Raw genomic sequence first — 20,995 nt, forward strand, 5'->3', positions numbered from 1 at the left:
GTGATCTTGTCAGTGGCAGCTAGTGACACTTGAAAGTGGTGGGGCCAATCAGCAGCTGCAGCAGGTCTCAGGGTTCACAACTAAGGGGAACAACTTTATAGCCCTTTACCCTGTGTCTCAGCATTTTATCTGCATTTGACTAGTACACAGATCAAGATTTATGTAGGCACAGGTTGTAAAATGAGCCAACATCCTCATTTCAATTCATTCTCAACTTTATTTTCAGACATGTGAGATACAAGATCTTTGTAGTATAGAATCAAAAGCTGACAAATCGTAACATAAAAGCTGGAGCTATTTACATAAACCACAACTGAAATCTAATACCCAAACGTGACATTCAGGAAAGGCATTCCGGCTGATTTAACAGAGCCATAATCATGAAAAGGGAGTTGGTTTAAATTATTTCTCTTAATGGCACCGTTGCTTTGTGTGCACATGATTGTGTGTGATTCACGAGCTAGTGTGTGATTCATTTGAAAGCTAGACAAATGAAAAAAGCAAACAGAACTAAAACTGCTTTTTAGCATTCTGCATTTCGCCACTGCATGACATCTAGGCTGCCTATGACCTGCCCCTACAGAGCTGCGGCTTAAGCAAACATTTCACATGCAGGGCACTTCTCTAAATAGAAACTTTCTCGTTAGAAACCGCATTTTACTTCCTTGGCTGATTGCAGTGCCTGAGTGTGAAAGGTTTTGAAACGTTTGAGATTCATGCACTTTTCCAATCTCACACGTCTGCCCCGTCAAATTAGTTTAACTAGAAGTCGGAAAAATGTACTTTGTTTAAATAAATAAAAACAAAAGTACTTACCGACATCAGTGTGCAGGGAAGACCCCGGAGACGCCAGGATCTCAATCCACTGTTCCCAGAAACCACAGAGCTTCCGAACCTGACGCGCGAGTGAAGAGCCAATGAACCTAACCAGTCCTGGAGCTGCTCTCATGCCGTTTTCAGCATGAGAGTAGCACCATGATTTGTCTGAGCAGGCTAACTCAGGGCTCCTTTACCGACTAGGAGCCGGTGCTTGCCGTCCGCACAGCTGTTCACAGCTCATATTGGTACGGTCTATAGTTCGCATGTTGGGCTGGCCATTTCAAGACGGCCGGCCAATCTGACATGCGCACTTTATGTTTAGGCAAGTCATTTCTGGTCCCACCCCCGAGTTGAGACAGACACAGTGTGCTTCAAATGGTCATGTCCTTTAACCATTTCATTTAAGTTACGTTTTCTACAGCTGCTGCCTCGCAGCAGGTTGGGCGGCACTCCTCCGCCCTAAAGGAGGATCCGCCGCTGGATCTTGTGACTCCCAGGGTCTACAATCACAAAAAGACTTTGCTCAAAAAACCAAAAGCTTTACATGGGCCTGATTATATGTGGGCCAATATTTATCATTAGTAAGGTTTGTGACAGTCCTTAGAAATGGCAGAAGTGCAATATGAAGCAGAGCATGAGAAATGTTAGTATTATGAATCTCTTGCCTTCAAAGAAAATTTCTGCACTGCAATGCCCCTTCCTCCCCCAGAAGAGTGGTGAATATTTGGAAGGTGATCAAGTTTCAAGGTTTACATCATATCTCCAGACACTAATACACAGCCATAGATTTACCACAGCCCACTCAAGCACATTCCACCACTTGTTGGAAGCTGTATCACACCAGAAAACCTAACATAACATCTCATCATCAGTAGGCAAGAAGGTGACTTATCCCTGGTGGAAAGTGTAGAGAGGATTGCAGAGGAGAGTTTTATTCTGCAGCGTGGGTCCTCCAAAATGGTTGCGCGTGAAAGCATGCTAAGCTGGAGATGTGTTGGGACGTAGACGTTCATCTTGCGCTAGACTGCATTGAATGGTATTGAATGGTATTGATCTGAATGCAAAGGTAAATACAATATTCTATCCTAACAGTATTCTACCAATATATCAAGAATTAATATGTGTTATAAAAATATCACAAAAAACGGTGTTTCAAATAGCAAAATTGATGGCCAAAAAATCGACTAGGATAGTATAAATTTACAATATTTAACTCTAAATATACATACCTTGACCACACACATCCAAATATATATATATATATATATATATATATATATATATATATATATATATATATATGTATAGTGATGTGGAGTATATAATCATAAACTTATATTTATATTTACATATTTAATTCGACAAATATATTTTTTGACAATTATATTTTGTAGCATGATATTCTTGTAATCAGTATTCTGATATTCCACTATATCGAGCCATCGTTTGATACAAAATTATCTTGGGCACAGTTGCAAGCAATTTCTGTATTGGATTACTCACGCTTACTGCAATATTGAGGTCCCTGCTTGAATAGTGGTGTATTTCCTTAATTTCGAATTGCACAGTTGTAAATGTTGGTTTAATATTTAGTCCACCTTATTTGTATATGCTAGTCTCACAGTTGAGTTACTCATTTATTGTGCGATTTAGGACCCACTCAAAAAACTTGGCATTTCTAAATTGACTACGAAAGAAGAAGAATTTGAAGAGGAAAAGCCGGAGAAAGAAGAACTTGATTGGTGGTCGAAATACTACGAATCCTTGAAAGAAATGAGTGAGCAGGTAAACTTTGATGAACTTATTGCACCCACGACTCAGGAAAACATCATAAGTGTCCATACACAATGTGGGTGCAAACTTAATATGGCATTCATTTCCCTGCTCAGTGAAGGTATGGTTGTGCAGCAAGGAGTAGTCTCAGAATACAAACACTTTGGGAATAAAACTAATGTTTCTGCCAATATTCTTAGTGATATCCATTGATTAACAGTTTAAACATATAGCAGATACACTTTCCATGCTTTTCACCCTTAACTTCCTCTTATCCCTATATGCCCCATCCTTCTCTTCTAACTTTGACAAATGTTTCTAACTTTCCTCACCTCTTAAGATTGTTCCCCGCCTCTCTACATCTTTCTCCATCTAATCACACTCTTCCCCATCCCTTTCTTCCCCATCCCTCTCTAACCCTAATCACCTTCCAGCTTTCCGCACATTTCACCAACCTTTTTCACCACTACCATTCGTTCTCCATGTCCTTCCATTCTACTCTTTCGCCTTCCACGATTTCCATATGTTCGAGGCATGTGTGCTGTAGATACATGTGCTTTGCATACTCCTGCCATTCAGTGTTGGGTCTGGATGTTTGCAAGTTGTTTGTCTTCGAAGAAGTCTTTCCTATTCATGAGGTAAGGTGACTGACTCCTCCTTTCGGTGACAATGTGCGTGGGCATCGACTCCATCGTTAGATTGTGTTTTTTCCGCCGTCAGGTTCGGACGTGTATTGCTTCACGCTGGTTCGAAACCGTTCTTCGGGCTCCCCACTCCGGGCAATTCTCTCTACCCTCAACAGTATTGCTTCAGTACGTGTTCCCCTTCTCCGCGTATCGTTTCAGCATCGGAATCAACCTTCCATGGGAAAGATTCATGGACGGCCTTCAAGGCCTAACCACGCTCGGTCAGCTCTTCGTCGATGGATCAGACTCCGTTTAAATTCTGTCCTCGGTGCCACGTGAACATCCGCGCACTGACTCACACAAAGTGTGCAACTTGTGCTTGTCTCCCGAGCACAAGGAAGAAAATTAAGACGCTTGCAGATTGTTCTGATCAAAGAAGACTCTTCGCGACTCGGAGCTCGATATAGATCTAGACGCCGAAGAACTGCTGCAGGGACAAGGTGACGTGAGTACCAAAGACCCCTTGCCCCCACAAACTCCAAAAAAAAGCACAAGGCTTCGACACCGATGCGACGTTTTCGACGCCCCCGCCTCCGGGCCCAGCTCCGCAACAACTAGTCAAGCCTTCTGGCTAAGTACCGGGTCGCCAAAAGTCCTCCTCGGAGCCAAAACCCTCTGGTTCCAAGCACAAATCCATCTCAGAGCTGAAATCTTCTGTGCCAAAACCCAAGCAACCTTCGGAGTTGAAACCTTCCGCGCTGATAGGTCAGCCTCCGTCGGTACCGAAGATACCTGCACCGAAAACCTCCGAGCTGAAACACAAAGAGACCCCTTCAGATCCGAAAGTGGACACTTTCCACTTAACACCTGATCGGAAGCAAAGGAGGCTACATATTAACACATTGACAGGCCATATTCACACAAAACCACCTCTAAAACCCAAGCTTCAGGATGAGGACATTTGTTAAAAGATCCCCTTGAAGAAAAAATCTGTAGCTACAAGTCCTTTCCATCTCACCATGACGATGCAGATGATGGGGAGATGAATCTCCCAATAGATCCATGGAAAGATTACACAATTGATCCCCCAGGTGATACTGATCCCCCCTTACCCACCCAAACCTTCTCCTCCAGACGACAATGCATCACACCAAGAACTCATTGCCAGGGCTGCACATTACCATGGAGTAAAACTACTCAAAGAATCACTAGAAGAAGATTTTTGTCTGAGATTTTAGCATCCACACATAGGTCATCAAAGACACTTCCCATGCTTAAAGGCATGATGCAACCTGCTGAAGAGATTTTTAAAGACCCAGTCAGACCACGCACCTTGACTCCTAGCGTGGACAAAACATGTAAGGCCTCTCCTACAGACCCTATATTTATCAAGGGACAGTTGCCGTTAGATTCCTTAGTAGTATCTAATGCTCGCAAGCAGGCAAATTCGCAGACATCAGGAGATGCTCCTCTGTCAGATAAAGAGTCCAAATTAATTGATGTTTCTGGCAAGCGCATAGCTGCTCAGGCTGCAAATCAATGGCGCATTGCCAAATAGGCAAGGCCTTTTAGCCCGGTATGACAGGGCGCACTGGAACGAAATGGAGCAATTGCACCAATATCTCCCAGATAAGCATAATTCTAAGGCACAGGCCTTAGTAAATGAAGGTAAGCCCATTTCTAATTCCTCTATACAAGGTGCTCTAGATGCTGCAGACACTGCAGCTAGAGAGATTAACACCAGCAGCCTGCTCAGGAGACACGCTTGGTTAAGGATTTTAGGGTTTAAACCTGAGGTCCAACAATCAATCCTTAAAACATCCTTAGATAAGGACCACTTGTTTGGTTCTAATGTAGACCAGGCGTTAGAGAAAATGAAAAAGGACACTGAAGTAGCTAAATCTATGGGAGCACTCTAGACTAGATCCAACAGAGGCTCCTTTTGTCGCTCCTTTTACAGAGGAGGGTCAAAAACCCCATCCCAGATCAAAATACCTCAACTTACAATGGTAACAACCAGTCCTCTCTCTCTCCAGAGTTTTTTTTTTCGAGGAGGTTATAGAGGCAACAACTTTAAAGGTAGGGGTAAGATCAACACACTTCCCCCAACAAACAGTGATTTGCCCACGCTTCCCCCTGATTACACCACACCTGTCGGGGGAAGACTTCAACAATTTCTCCTCATTTGGCAGTCTATAACATCAGACAAATGGGTGTTTGGAATTATCCAACATGGTTGTTGCCTGGAGCTTACCAGCAATCCCCCAAACATTCCACCTTGATCTCACAAGTTATCTCCAGAACACATACTCTTGCTAAAACAAGAGGTCCAGTCTCTTACGAAAAAGGACAATAGAGCCAGTTCCAATATAGTACCAGAGCTCAGGGGTTTACTCTCTGTACTTTCTCATCTCCAAAAAGGATGGTTCCCTTAGATTTCTTGATCTCAGAGAGCTTAACCATTATATACAGTCAGCGCACTTTCACATGGTGACACTTCAACAGGTACTCCCACTTTTACAAACAGCAGATTTTATGTCTACTCTAGATTTAAAAGACACATATTTTCACATTCCAATTCATCCTGCTCATTGTAAATACCTCAGATTTGTGATAGCAGGCAAGCATTACCAGTTCAAGGTGCTTCCCTTCGGAGTGACTACAGCACCCAGAGTTTTTACCGAATGTCTGGCAGTAGTCGCTGCTCATCTCAGAAGACAACAAATTCATGCCTTCCCCTATCTGGATGACTGGCTTATCAAAGTCAACACTCACCAGCACTGTCTACAGCACACACAGATCTCAATAGATCTACTTCATCAACTGGGGTTCACCATCAATGCTCAAAAGTTTCACCTGTATCTGCCACAGATGCAGTCTTACCTAGGAGCCAGTCTAGACCCAGTTAAAGCTCTAGCCTCTCCCAATGTAGCCAGAATATCCAATATTCAGGCTATGCTTCTACATTTTCAACCCAACTAAGCTTTACCAGCCAGAGTGTTCATGCAACTGCTGGGAATGATGGCGTCTTGCATCGCAATTGTGCCCCATGCAAGGCTTCACATGCTTCTCCTACAACAGTGCTTGGCACGTCAGTGAAATCAGTCACAGGGTCAATTAACCGATCTAGTATTGGTAGACGGCCGTACCCATCACTCTCTGCAGTGGTGGAACCCACAAAACTTATCAAAAGGACGGCCTTTTATCGACCCTATTTCATAGAGCGTGCTCACAGCAGACACTTCTCTAACAGGTTAGGGGGCTCATCTCAAAGGTTACACAATACAGGGCCAGTGGAGCAACAAGCACAACAGACTCCACATCATCTATCTGGAGCTTTTGGCAGTTTTTCTAGCACTCAAAGCTTTTCAATCTCACCTCATAGCCAAAACTGCCCTAGTCTGAACAGACAACATGACAGCGATGTATTATGTACAGAAACAGGGTAAAACACTCTCGCCAACTGTCGACACTAGCTCAAGCCATTTGGAGTTGGGCAATCCATCACACGATTTATCTTCTGGCAGAACATCTCCCAGGAGTAAACAATCTAGTTGCCAAACTCCTCAGCAGAAAGAGACATCAAATTCACAAGTGGGAACTTCATCCCTAAGTTCTCCTTCCCTACTTCCAACAATGGAGCTTTCCACAGATAGACCTGGTCGCCACAGCCGAAAACGCAAAATGCCCAAGCTTCGCTCCAGGTTCCCACACCCGTTCTCAAAGTGCAATGCCCTATTGATGAACTGGTCAGGGATATTTGCCTATGCTTTTCCACCTCTCCTGCTCATTCTGTGTGTGCTTCGGACACTCAGGCAAACATCCCTCATACTATTCCTAGTAGCTCCCACATGGGCTCGTCAACCATGGTACACCACCCTGTTGGAGCTATCAATAAAGCTGCTCCTCACCTCCATTCTCCCCACACAAAACCATTGAGAAATCAGACATCCAAATCCCAAAGAATTAAATCTAGAGATCTGGCTCCTGAACTCAAAGAGTTTGGTTATTTAAACTTACCACCAGACTGTATGAATATTTTAAAGGAAGCAAGAAGGCCTACCACCAGAGCTTGCTATGCAGCAAAATGGAAAATGTTTGTTATATACTGCAATAACAACATAATTAATCCTTTAGATGCTTCTATAGAAAACATTATCTGTTACCTCTTACATCTACAACAAACTGGACTGGGTTACTCATCTATTCGTTTGCACCTAGCAGCGGTAGCTGCGTACTTACGGAATAGACATCTGTCACTATTCAGAGTTCCAATAATCAAAGCTTTCATGGAAGGATAAATAAGGGCAATACCACCAAGAATTCCTCCTGCCCCAGTATGTAATCCCAACACCATTCTCACAAGGCTCAATGGGCCACCCTTTAAACCATTGCACAAGTACCCGTAGCAATTTCTCTCTTGGAAGGTTGCTTTCCTCATTGCCATCACATCACTGAGGAGAGTTGGTGAGCTACAGGCATTAACCTTAGAAGAACCCTTCTTTCAGCTACAGAAAGACAGGATAGTTCTCTACACCAACATTAAATTCCTTCCCAAAGTAGTTTCTCCTGTTCATATAAACCAATCGGTTGAGTTACCAGTTTTCTTTCCTCAACCTGATTCTGTAGCAGAACGGGCTCTTCACACGCTTGACGTTAAAAGGGCTTTACTGTACTACATAGATAACACAAAAGACTTTCGCAAAACAACTGCAATCCTATCTCAGAATCTGGTATTGCCAGATGGACTGTTAAATGCATTCAAACATGCAATATTAAGGCTAAAAGAACTTTAACCATACCCCCTAGAGAGCATTCCACTCCCAAAATAGGGTTCTCAGTAGCTTCTTTAGCAACATTCCCCTAGCTGATATATGTAAGGCAGCTACATGGTCTACTCTATACCATACACATTTACCAAACACTATTGTGTAGATGTGTTAGCACGTCAACTGGCTAATGTAGGCCAAGCAGTACTTAAAACACACTGTCCCAAACAACTGCAACATTTACAGGTTAGCAACCGCTTTGGGAGTATACTGCTTTTTAGTCTATGCAAAGTGTGTGTATCTACAGCACACATGCCTTGAACGGATAATGTTACTTACCCAGTAAGCACCTGTCCTTGGCATGTAGATCTGTAGAGTCACATGCGCCCACCCGCCTCCCCGGGTACCTGTAGTTGTTGCAGTTGTTCATTGTACATTTATACGCATGGACATCTCTACACTACACTAACTTACTCCATTCTCACCCTCTTGCGGGAAAACAATCTAACAATAGAGTCGATGACCATGCGCACCTTCACCGAAAGGAGGAGTTACCTTACCTCATGACTAGGAAAAACTTCTTCGAAGAAAAACAACTTGCAAACATCTGGACCCAACACTAGATGGAATGAGTATGCAAAGCATGTGAATCTACAGCTCTACATGCCAAGAACAGATGCTTACTGGGTAAGTGACATTATCCCTCTCTATCTTCCACCTTTCTATTACCCAGTGGCATTGCAATGGGGTCGTTGTCAGTCAGGTGCGGCATGAATTTTGGGGGCGGCGGACTCCCCCCGCCCTTATCTGCTTTCTCGGGACGGCATACACCAGCGACACCGCCCCCCCACTCTTCAATCAGCCGCCTTGGAAAGGCAAACAGAGGAATCTCGCCAGCACCACCTCCCACGCTCTTCAATGCACCGGCCGCGGGGTGGCAAATGGAGAGACCACCATTCTCCATCTTACTTTACTTCTTTGTCTGCATGCATCATAACAGAGATTTAGCTAAGCTGGGGAACAAGATTTGACTAAAGTCTAATTTAAACAATATTAAGGCAAAAGCCACGGAACGGAGGTGCAGTGGGGTGTTACCTTTTCTGATGTTGCGTGGATGTTGAGACTAGCACCTGCACTCACACTGTGTGTGTAGCAGGGTGATTTAAGGATGGTTGAGCATTGTAAGAAATTGGGTTACTAGTTGACAGGGGAGGATGCCCCATTCAAAAATTAATCACAATCCTTGTCAGGGTGTACCAAATGTCACTAAATAAACCTGTGCTTAATCCTCTGGTAGCATGACACAAAAGCAGTCAGGCTGAACTTAAAGGTAAAGTATAAAGTATTTATGCAGCACTCATACGGTCATAAAGTCAAAACATAACATAAGAAAAATCTCAAACCAATTAAGAAAATTAGAGTACATTTTAATAAATAAAATGAGACACCCAAATTATTAAAATCCAATCAGTAGAACCGGAGTTATGATTATTTAAAGTTTCTAGTTAAAAAAGTGCCGAAAAGCACAAATCAGTAATTGCGGTTATCAGGTTGCGCTGGTCTGTGTCAAAGTCACAAGCTGAGGCAAGGCGATGGAGTGATGGTCGAAGACAGGAAACAGGTTTGTCCCGCTGAAGGTTTTTACCTTCTGCGAGCTGCAGCAGAGCTTCGCATTTGCAGTTGACACCTGGAGACTCTTGTCGGTTTGAGGAGAAAGTTGGGCATCGCGGAGAGTCGCTGTTCATCGCAAAAAGTCTTTAGTCACAGCTGCTTCTCATTGGGGGTCGATGCAGATTCACGCAATTGGTACTGGTTCTCAGAGTGGACGTGAAGAGCAGGTTGTCGCTGGAGATTTTCGTCAGCGGGCGTCACAGATGGTCATCGGATGATGCAAGGATTTCCTTTGTGGTTGTGAAAAGCACCAAAAACTCTAAATCTTTGCCTGGAACTCAGGACATTTGGTTTTGAGGCTGGACGAGTACACTCTGATGCCAGCCAAGGGTCCAGGACCTCTAGGGGCACCTCTTGGGGATCAAGACTTCCTCTAACAGAGGCCAGCACTAGGGCTCAGGCAGGTCCAGTTGGGGGTCAGTTGGTGCTGGGCAGTTGGAGGGATGCCTCTGGTAGCTTGTTGTGTCCCTGTATCTCAAACAGGAGGTCAGTTGACTGACCCTTGAAGTCAGTTCTGGAAGCCTGGGTTCAAGGCAAGCAGGTCCAATCTTCCTTCTTGAGACAGCAGAGCAGGCCTTCCTTTGAATCTTCCACAGGTCCAGGAGCGTTCCGGTGAGAGGTTCTGAATATGCCACATTTACATGTGGTGCAGGCCTTTATGTGGTGAGAATCTTTTGGCCTACTCCCAAACTGTTTCTGGGCAGTTCTTCTCCTGGGATTGGCCCAAACTCTATAAGGTCGCAAAGGCAAGGGCTAGCCTGGTGTCAGGTTCCTTTGTGTGTGCTGCCGGCAGGGTAATTTGAAACATAATCAGGGCAGGGCATAACTGCTCTGAAGCCATCCTGTCAGGTTGACCCAGTCCCTCTACACCCAGGTCCCTTTTGTCCCAATATCTGGCAGGAATGCATAACACACCACAAGAGTGCCATTCACAGTCAAGTGTCCCTGGACACGGGCAGAAAAGCACATTTGGTTTAGACAAAAAAATGCCAACTTTCTAAAAGGGACATTTTCAGAATAGAAACTCAAAATCTGGCATTACTATTAAATAGTGTTTTAAATTACAATTCAGATCAGTGGAAGAAGTATTTCTCTACATGTTCCCAAACTGAAGTTATCACTTATTAAGTGTAATAAGGTACTCAGTGTTAGTCTATGGTAGACAGACCCTTACCACAGTGAAAAATTACTTTAGAAGTTTTTCACTGTCCGGACATGTAAAACCTAAATACACATGTACTATATTTTAAATACTATGCACCCTGCCCAATAAGCTTGAGGGTCTACACTAGTAGTGACTTATAACATTAAAAGGAAAGGTTAGGCATGGCAAAAGGTTTATTTTGTGAGGTCAAAATGGCAGTTTATAACCTCACCACAGATTGCAGCGGCAGGACTGAAACATGATTTACCTGGGAACTTTAGTGGGTGGCACAATGGGTGCTGTAGCCCACTTGCAGCATTTAATTTAGAGGCCCTGGTTACATGTAGTGCCATTTACAAGTAAATTGAATGTACCAATCAAATGTAGGCCATTTTTACCATGTTTATGAGGGAGAGCCCAAGCACTTTACCACGGGTTAGGAGGAGTAAAGTGCACAGAGCCCTAAAAGCCAACAATAATGTTATCCCCAAATATACATACTCCTATATTAGGTCAACATATTTTTGCCCTTCAAATGACTCCAGGTAGGGTTCATGGGCATAACAGTCCGTGCAATTCACAAACATGGAACTCTCGCCGGGACCTCCATGTTTATGAATTGCACAGACTGTTATGCGGCTGTGCACCAAGTGAGGTACCCATAAGGCGGAAGAGAGGTAACTGAACATTATTGATCAGGTGAGACGGTGTACCCTTATTATCTGCTACATTTGGGCCATCACTCATACACACAGGCCACCATCCCGTTGTAGCCAGTATACACATCTATAGAATTTGTTTTATGTTATTTCTTTGATTTGATTGCAGAGTGACTTACTTTGTCTTGGTCCTGAAGAATGCCCATGAACCCCGCCTGGGGTTATTTGAAGAGCAAAACAAACAAGATGATGGACGGAATGTTGCACATTGGCAAAACATTCACTCCCAGTCACAGATCTGGGTTTAATCCATCGTTATTTTGCTCACCACGCTACCCGAGTTCAGACATGGCCATATGCAAATCAGTCTTGACCCTGTGCCTCATGGGAACAGTCCAGCCCGAACTGCCAAGCCATGTCTTCCCTGGACCAGAATCAAGCATCCTAGGACCGGTTTCGGGGTTTCACCCCTCTTCAGCCAGGATAGGTTGACTCCAGTGGCGTAGTGAGCACTGGACCCACGTCTGGGCATACCCTTCCCACATAGGGCGAGCAGTAAAACAAACAAGATGAAGGACGGTATGTTGCACATTGGATCTGGGTTTAATCCATCGTTATTTTGCTCACCACGCCACCCCAGTTCAGACATGCCATATGCAAATCAGTCTTGACCCTGTGCCTCATGGGAACAGTCCAGCCCGAACTGCCAAGCCATGTCTTCCCTGGACCGGAATCAAGCATCCTAGGACCGGTTTCGGGGTTTCACCCCTCTTCAGCCAGGATAGCTTGACTACAGTGGCGTAGTGAGCACAGGACCCACGTCTGGGCATACCCTTCCCACATAGGGCGAACAGCAAAACAAACAAGATGATGGACGGAATGTTGCACATTGGCAAAACATTCACCCCAGTCACAGATCTGGGTTTAATCCATCGTTATTTTGCTCACCACGCCACCCCAGTTCAGACATGCCATTTGTAAATCAGTCTTGACCCTGTGCCTCATGGGAACAGTCCAGCCCGAACTGCCAAGCCATGTCTTCCCTGGACCGGAATCAAGCATCCTAGGACCGGTTTCGGGGTTTCACCCCTCTTCAGCCAGGATAGCTTGACTACAGTGGCGTAGTGAGCACGGGACCCACGTCTGGGCATACCCTTCCCACATTGGGCGAACAGCAAAACAAACAAGATGTAGGACGGAATGTTGCACATTGGCAAAACATTCACCCCAGTCACAGATCTGGGTTTAATCCATTGTTATTTTGCTCACCACGCCACCCCAGTTCAGACATGGCCATATGCAAATCAGTCTTGACCCTGTGCCTCATGGGAACAGTCTAACCCGAACTGCCGAGCCATGTCTTCCCTGGACCGGAATCAAGCATCCTAGGACCGGTTTCGGGGTCGTTTGAAGGGCAGAAATATGTTGACCTAATATAGGGGAATATTTTCTTATAACCCCTAGTCCTCTATGCTTTTTAATCCTGCCCTAGGGTACTGCACAATAAAGGGGAAACAACCTTTACAACGCAGTCATTGCATTACACTACCTTTACAAAGCAGTCATTACATCGCAACATCCTTTACATCGCATGTCATTACAACGCAGCCATTACATCGCATGTCACTACAATGCATGTCATTACAACGCATGTCACTACACCGCAGGCATTACTTGCAAGTCATTACAACGCATACCATTACAACGCATAGTACCCTTACACTATCCAGCACTTACCCTACTGTTGCACTCACTGGAGTTAGAATAGTAATTTTTACCCCTACACTATCCAACACTTACCCTACTGTTGCACTCACTGGAGTTAGAATAGTAATTATTACCCCTACACTATCCAACACTTACCTTAAATCCGATGTGATGGTATGTGTTGTAATGGAATGCGTTGTAAAGGTAGTTCTAAAAATGAGATGTAATGGCATGCGATGTAAAAGAATGCAATGTAAAGGATGTTGTGATGTAAAAACTGCGTTGTAAAAGGCATGCATTGTAAATGTATGCGTTGTAATGTCACATTCACAATAAAGACATTTGATCCCCTAGAGACAGTTATAATATCCTTACTTATTCTTTCTGCACTCTGCCCGTCGCCATCATATTTTTGGTCTCCGCTACTTAAAACAGCTCAGCTCCTCTTCTGGTCCAGAAGAGTTGTAGCCCACATCATGGACCTTGCGGCCCTGGCGTGAGGAGGGAACCCTATGATGAAGCATGTCACCCTAGGTTGAGTGAGGGTTCTTGTCCTAAGAAAGGTCTTTTCCCCATATTAATAGGGGACACAATTTATTGGCCCTGATAGTGTTACTACATCACATTTAGGGATCTCTCCTCCTGAGTTTTTCCAGTTTTTGATAATTTCATGGGAAGGGTTCGAAAGCCCAGCTCTGCTTCTGATGCCCCTGCTACTTTGCCAGCTCCCTCCGGTTAATTGCAGCATTCAGAGGAGGTTTCGAGACACAAACAGAGGAAGGGATGACGTAGGTAGTGGGAAAGCAATCAGAGAGGGAGAAGAGAGACGAAACAATAGGGCCAACTTTAGCGCTGGTGGTGCCCGAAGTGACAATGTTTGTTGGCGCCTCACCAATAACCACCTCCGCCACAGATTCCCTCACAATCCTCCTTTAACAGTGCCTCTCAAGTCTCCATAACCACTCTCTCTCAGATACATTTTTGGAATTAATTTTATACCGGCACTCATACCAGTGTAGGGTGTAAGAGCACTTTAGATCACACACATACATGTGCATATCAGTGTATAGGAAATGTTACATAAGACAGAGGATTACATGGTGTAGGAGTCACATGCAATCCATACTATTAGGCAGTATAGTTTAGGAGAGCTTGATCTGGAGAAGCACTAACTAAAAATAAAAAAGTTACACCCTGGTTGGGGGTTCTACTTAATAATAAGAATTTATTTCTACCAAAATAAATTCATTTTGCAACATTCGGATAATGAAAGACTGGGGAAAAATCATAATGCTCTAACCATTACCTTGCAGTTTTTATGCAGCTGTTTGATGAAAGTTAATTACTCACTGTTCTACATTAGGATTTTAACTTATACAAAAGGTTCTCTCTGACGAAAGCAGTAATCCACTGACTTATTTACATTATATGCACTTTTTAATCTGTATGGTACACGTTCTTAGCAGTAGACATATTAACCCTCTGCACTACTTTAAGATGAGTCAAAACTTCCACTAAACAAAACTCTGATCTCTCCCCCAGGAGTTATCTTGACATTTTTATTGTTGCCCGAAAATTGCTAGAGGCAAGGAACCATCAGCCAGTGCTTTTAAAACCATAATATGAGCCGCTCCCACCCGAATCAGCGCCCGGTGCGTTGGCATGGGTCACACCACCCTAGAGAGGGTTCTGCGAAAGAAGGAGAGAGAGAATGGATGGCTGGATAGAGGAAAATTGTATGAGGGGACAAAGGTGAGCCAGGGTGGTTTGAGCATTTTCGCCAGGGCTGATTTTGTTTCCCTAGGCTGACCCTGTCTGCTGCTCCCCACATCTGACACAGTGGTGTCAGTGTGCACTACTATAGGGAGTAGCCAGCGTGGTGATAGCAGGGCATCCCTCATTTGGTCGTGCAGTAGCTTGTAGTAGGTTTTTTTAGCCTTAATATATAGAAGAGTCAGTCTACAGGGAAATCATGCCACGAGGCCTGCAGGAGGTGGGCTCTTGGTTGCAGGAACAGAAACACATATGGCCTGCCTTTGGGAGGAGAGGACAGAGTCAGGGAAGAGCAAATGCCGTGTTACCAAAGAAGAGGTGGCGGAGTGAAGGGTGTGTCCTGCTGCAGCAGGAAGTGTGAACGTGTAAGTACCCCACGATATAAAAAGAACTTATAGGTTGCTATAATAGATTCTTGAAGATGAGGCCTCGTGTTTCAAGGTCGCATGTTGACTGTGTGCTGCGTCGGGTTCCTGTTCCATGACTACACTTTAGTGTAACTGCTTCAGATGTTGTGGGATCTGAGAAGCGATAACCCCATCTTCTGTTATGGGAGACTTTCCAGGTATAGAAGATGGCGCTTTAGTTAGGATTACTTTGCATATGGAAATGAGCCATCGCCTGCTGCGACTTGTTCTGATTCAGCTGCGTTATATTCGGACATCTGCTCAGATGCTGGGGAGGAGCTTGGGTGTCAGGCCGCCATGTTGTGTATATGTTCAGAAGTGATGAAAACGAAGTTTGTTGTGAAAAACCTTTATTGCAGTAGGCTCAGGGTCCGGAAGTGAGTGCAGAAGTGTTCACAGTTGCAGGTGTAATGCAATAGTGCTTTGCAAATTTCATTTTGGGAGATGCATTCTGTGCGGTGTGCAGAGGGTCTCATTGGTCATGTGAGAGTTTGTCAATCATGGGGATTTGTCCATTATGGGGGTGAACGCCATTAGCAAATCAGGCTCAAAGAAGTGTGTGGTGGGGAATCAACCCTGTGAACACCAATATTTTTGAAAGAACGATGGGCAGAAAAGCAAAAAATATAAACTGCCAAACACTAATTGTTAAACCAACAAGCTAAAAGAATTTTGAAATGAAAATGCCCACAGGGTGAACACTAAAGAAAGAACTCCTTTTCAAGTAAACAACTCAAATGACACAGCAGGAGGTCACAACCTCAGAACCCTCTGTGCTAAAAGGGCTCACCTTCTCGTCGTTCTTCTTATTGCCAGGGCCGGCTTTAGCACTGGTGGCGCCCAGTGTGACAATATTTTTTGGCGGCCCCCCCAATAATCACCTGCGCAACGGATTCCCGCAGTACCACCCCCCCTTAACAGTCTCCATAACCACTCTCACTCAGATGCATTTAATTAGTTTTATAGTGTCATTCCATCATTCACTCTCAGCATTCCAGACACCAGCTATGACTAATAGGGAATGGGGACAACAGGACACTACGCTTGATTTCTCTAACCCGTTCCCCTTCCCCTCTGCCACTGCTTTCTGTTGCCCTCAATCCTGTTGATACTGCTTCATTACATTCAAGATGTCTCTTTTTACTTTTAGTCTAGAGTTGAAGACGAAGATGCCGACAATGATGAACCTCCTGAAACAGGTAGGATTGTGCTCTGCGACAAGGAAAACACTTCACGTCATTAAGAAATCTCTTTATACAGGACATGGAATTCATTCAGTCTGCACTGACAACACTGGCCAATGTCAAATACAGGTGTTTGGAAAGATGGCAGTGCTGCTTTTAGTGAACTGTAGACATTAGACTTGACCAGCAGCCGCGGCCCGTGCAGGTAAGAGCGGTGGGCAGTGGGGTCAGGTTTGGCGGGGGATTCGACAGCTGACCGCGAGGGAAAATTAAATAAATAATTAAGTTTCCCTTGTTGTCGTCTGTCAAAATCAACCCCCCCCCCCCCCACAACCAGGCCTCACCGCCCACCGCTCATGCCTGCATGGCCCGCGGGCTGTTGGCCAGCAAACAACCCAGCTGCATGCTGACTGCTTTTTTATGTTTCGTAAACATCTTGGGATGCTTGCATTGCGCTCTTAGGGATCCCTGCATAGAACTCTTAAAAAGTTGTGTCCCTGTGAGAAGTTGCACCCTTCAGAGACCACTACCCTTCCTGCTTGACACTCATGCAAAATCCAGAAATATTTCCTATTCTCTGGGAAATTATCAGATCTCTGATTTCTTTCTCTTCTCCTGTACCAGGGTTAATGTTCATCATTCTTTGATTTCCTTTAATCACCTGTAAGAATCGTAAAGGGAGCCCAGTTTTTTGATTCACGGTAGACCTCCATAATAATGCCAGAGCCCGATCTGACCTCTGGCTACAATATAGGTATAGAGTTGCCGCTAATCGAAGCATAACTTGCTTCATTGTACCCAGTGGGCAGATCTAAACTAGATGTGCTGATACAATTTTTGAAAATTAGGCACAGGTTACTACTTTGGATGTGGGTTGGTGTCCGAAAAAGGTTGGAAGAGGCGACTAAAATAGCAAGCTTTCGTTAGTATGTGAGTCTACTAAAATGTTGAAACCACCAGTCAAGCCTGTGGATATTAGCCAAGACGTAGTCCTTAAGATCCAACAATATAGATATCAGTTAATGGAGCATATGAACTATTGTGTCTATGGAAATGTTATTAATATGGAACTAGAATGGTGGGGCGGGCCGTAATTTGTTGAGCTGAAAACTCTGTAGCAAGAAGACGCAGTGATGTAAAATGCAGCTGCCCATTAGTTTACATTTGGGAAGAATAGAGCTGAAACATGCTAAAAGAATGTTCACCGTGGATGATTGTGACGTTATATTTCTCTATAAGCAGTCAAATGCTGCACATAGAATAGTGAGAGGATCACATACGAAAGAAAAAGTAAATAAACACTAACACCCTACCTATAGTACATTCTGGTAGTTCAGTGGCTTAATGCATCCGCTCCAGGATCTGTGTTTGAAATCATGGTCCCTGGTTTAAATTCCGGCCCTACAACTCAGTCTTTTTCCCTTCCACGGTCGATAAAATGAGTACCATTGGCCTGCATGATCATAAAACCCTGTTAAACAGCACCAATGGATAAATGTGTACTTTACAAATAATGTCATGTTAAGAAGCCCCCAAAATTGGACTCTTTCATAGTGTGAGGAACTGCACTAAGGTTGTAACAATAAACAATGAATATGGTCATCAACAAGGATGTGACCTTGTTGAGGGTTCGGACAAATAAAAATACTCTTAAACAGCAGGTTTCTGTCTTTTATGCATCTCATATTGTGATGGGTTGTATCCTGCCTCAGCGTACAAAAGAAAATCATGGCCCAGACTAGCAAAGTGAAGGCATCAGAGGACAGAGACCCAGTGTTTAGGAGAATGGGTACAAACTGGGAATGAGATTTGGTGCTGTACAATGATATTCTAGCCTTCTGTGAAGTTCATGTGGGGAGGCTTATAGAAGAACGGTTATAAGGAACCACTAAATATGTGCTACAGGAAGAGGATATTGAGGTTAATGGCACCTACCATGACAGAGATCGTAGTGAAAACTTTCAGTTTGTATAATTCCCTTTGTAAACCCAAGAATATGAAAGAATGGGGAAATTCACCCACTTATCACCAGGAGGCTGCACTATGGCAACACTCTCTAATCAGAATCTCCAAACAACTCCTGCACAGACTCCATACCATTCAGAACACCGCTACAAGAACAAATGCAGCTAATTTAAACTTATCACTAACACATACAAAGTCCTACACAACACAGGACCAGGCTATCTTAACAGCTGCATACGCTTTCACCATGTGCTCCAAAATGCAGTGGAGGGCTTGTACCAATATCTCAGAAGAGAACAGATTCCATTTGTAGTCACAGATGATGAAAAGAAACAGTTATTGTTGCAACGGATTGTCAGAGGGAGCAGGCTGTGATGTTCCAGAAGGTAAGAGGGAGAAGACTCTGATGCCCTAGAAGATACGGGGAGCAGGTACTGATTGTCAATATGAATACTGATGTTGGAGACAATGGGGTAGCTGGTACCGACATGATGGAAAACAAGAGAAAGCGATCACATATGTTAAAGAAGGCAAGCATACATTAATGTCACAGGTGAGCAGAAGAAGAGAGTAGGACCGTGTGCGTCTAAAAATGTAGGTGCAGGCAGTGATGTCCTTCTGATGAGAGAGAGCAGGCACTGGTGTTCCAAAAGACACAAGGGAGCAGGCAGTCATGGCACAGGAAGAAGCAGGATTGTGAACCAGCAGCAGTAAGGATAGAGAATGTAGGCTTCCATTGTGTGACGGTTGACTTGGACGGTGAAATCAAACATACAAAAGATAATGGTAGAAATTCTTGCAAATAGTTTAAACCACTGGCAATATCTCCTGGTAGCATTGCAATGCATGGTGTTTCGCCTACTTTATACAAATCAGTACTCACCCAACTACCCATCTGAGCAGTCCATCCTCAACTGCCAGGCAAGGCCCCCTTCAGAAGGGAACACAAGCAGCCCCTGGCCGTTTCATGGCTGTTAGGCCTTTTTAGTGAGGAATTGCCTGAATCCTGGGGGTGCAGTGAGCAAAGGACTGTTTAGGTAAACCCATGGCCACTTAAGGTGTTACATCAAATTGAAAGATTGGCTGAGGAAAACAACCATTTGACTAATTTTATGTGAATATTTCAAATACATCCAGAAGGTACTACAATTAATAAGGTAATGTTTTCTGTAATCTGATGTGTATTGATATTTTTGAAAGCAAGAGTGAAAATGAACCTCAATAATTTTGTCCAAGTTATCCTATGGAAAGTTTCCCACAATTGATACTAATTTACAGAATCTCACAGTAATTGAATCACACATATTTTCAGATGCAGCAAACTTAACTGCTGAAGGAGCATTGGATATGGAAGCTGAAGATGATCACCAGATTGAAGTTGTCACTGCAAAACCTAAAAGGAAAGCAATAGCCACTTTAAAGGTATGTTAGTTTTCGGTAACTGTATGTCCTCCTGTGGCCATTTCTACACATGTTGTAATAAAACAGAATCCAAATCATACATGTCCAGCTGGTCATACCAATTAGACTACATTTGCTTTGTAAAACTGTGTTTCAATGACTAAGGTATGCTTCCCAGCACTGGGGGCCAGATGTTCTAATACACTGGTCATATTGCTATTTGTGACCAGTATTTTTGTGACCAGTGCAAACCTTTGCATATTGACCTATGCACCAGTAGGTCAGTTCATAAAATTCAGAATTGGAGTGGGTTCCAATCTGACCTACCGTATTTATTTTCATGAGGGAGGTCGAATTCGAACCTCACTCAGATTGGTTGCTATCACAGGGATGTTGGCCTGCTTAGCAGACCCCCATGTCTGTGATTGCCTTTAAATCAATAAACTTTTTTTTTTTAAATAGCCTGTTTTTCTATTTGAAAAGCTTCTTTGAGAGTTGGCAGTGGTCCACACCACTTCCAAATAGTGATTCATTGTCCATTTCTAAACCCGTTTTAGGAATCAGTACATCTTTATCCCCTCCTGAAATGGATTTATAAATGTGGAAAAAAGTGTTTGCAGTCGTAAATTGTGATTCAGAGTGTTTGGAACTGGCCCTTAATCCCTTTAAGCGGCAGCACACAAAAACTTTACTAGCGTTCACAATAAGTTTCTGATGGTGCATGTCAATAAAACACGTTGGATAAAGCCCTACCATGACCCAGGTAGGAATATACCTATTTTTCACGCATTATTTTTCCCCGCAGGAAATTACAACACGCATACTATTACCATGCAAGTCGTAACAACGACTTGCGGAGTGGGGGCGCTGGATGTTGGAATAGTATAATTTACTATTCCAACTCCAGTCTGTGAGTACAGTAGGGAAGGTGTTAGATTTTAAATCCAACACCTTCTGCCCCCTCCGCTAGTCGTTGTTCCGACTTGCGGAGCAATGGTACAAGTGGTTATAATGCGGTCATTGTAACGACCGCGTTGTAATTCCCTGCGGGGAAAATGTTTTGTGGTAAACGTTGTTTACCTCCAGGTATTCATCAC

At 43.9% G+C, this 20,995-nt stretch overlaps 1 protein-coding gene across 1 annotated transcript in view; it reads left to right on the forward strand.

Annotated features, from left to right (window-relative positions):
- Positions 1-20,995, forward strand: part of LOC146812054 (fer-1-like protein 4) — a 1,053,957-nt gene that overhangs the window by 824,837 nt on the left and 208,125 nt on the right. Inside the window, exons 31-33 of the mRNA XM_085619061.1 lie at positions 2,473-2,604; positions 16,499-16,547; positions 19,810-19,919. Coding sequence (XP_085475187.1) covers positions 2,473-2,604; positions 16,499-16,547; positions 19,810-19,919 — 291 coding nt within the window. The remainder of the gene's footprint in view (positions 1-2,472; positions 2,605-16,498; positions 16,548-19,809; positions 19,920-20,995) is intronic.

Source organism: Triturus cristatus, chromosome 7 (assembly GCF_964204655.1).
Source record: "Triturus cristatus chromosome 7, aTriCri1.1, whole genome shotgun sequence".
Taxonomy (NCBI): domain Eukaryota; kingdom Metazoa; phylum Chordata; class Amphibia; order Caudata; family Salamandridae; genus Triturus; species Triturus cristatus.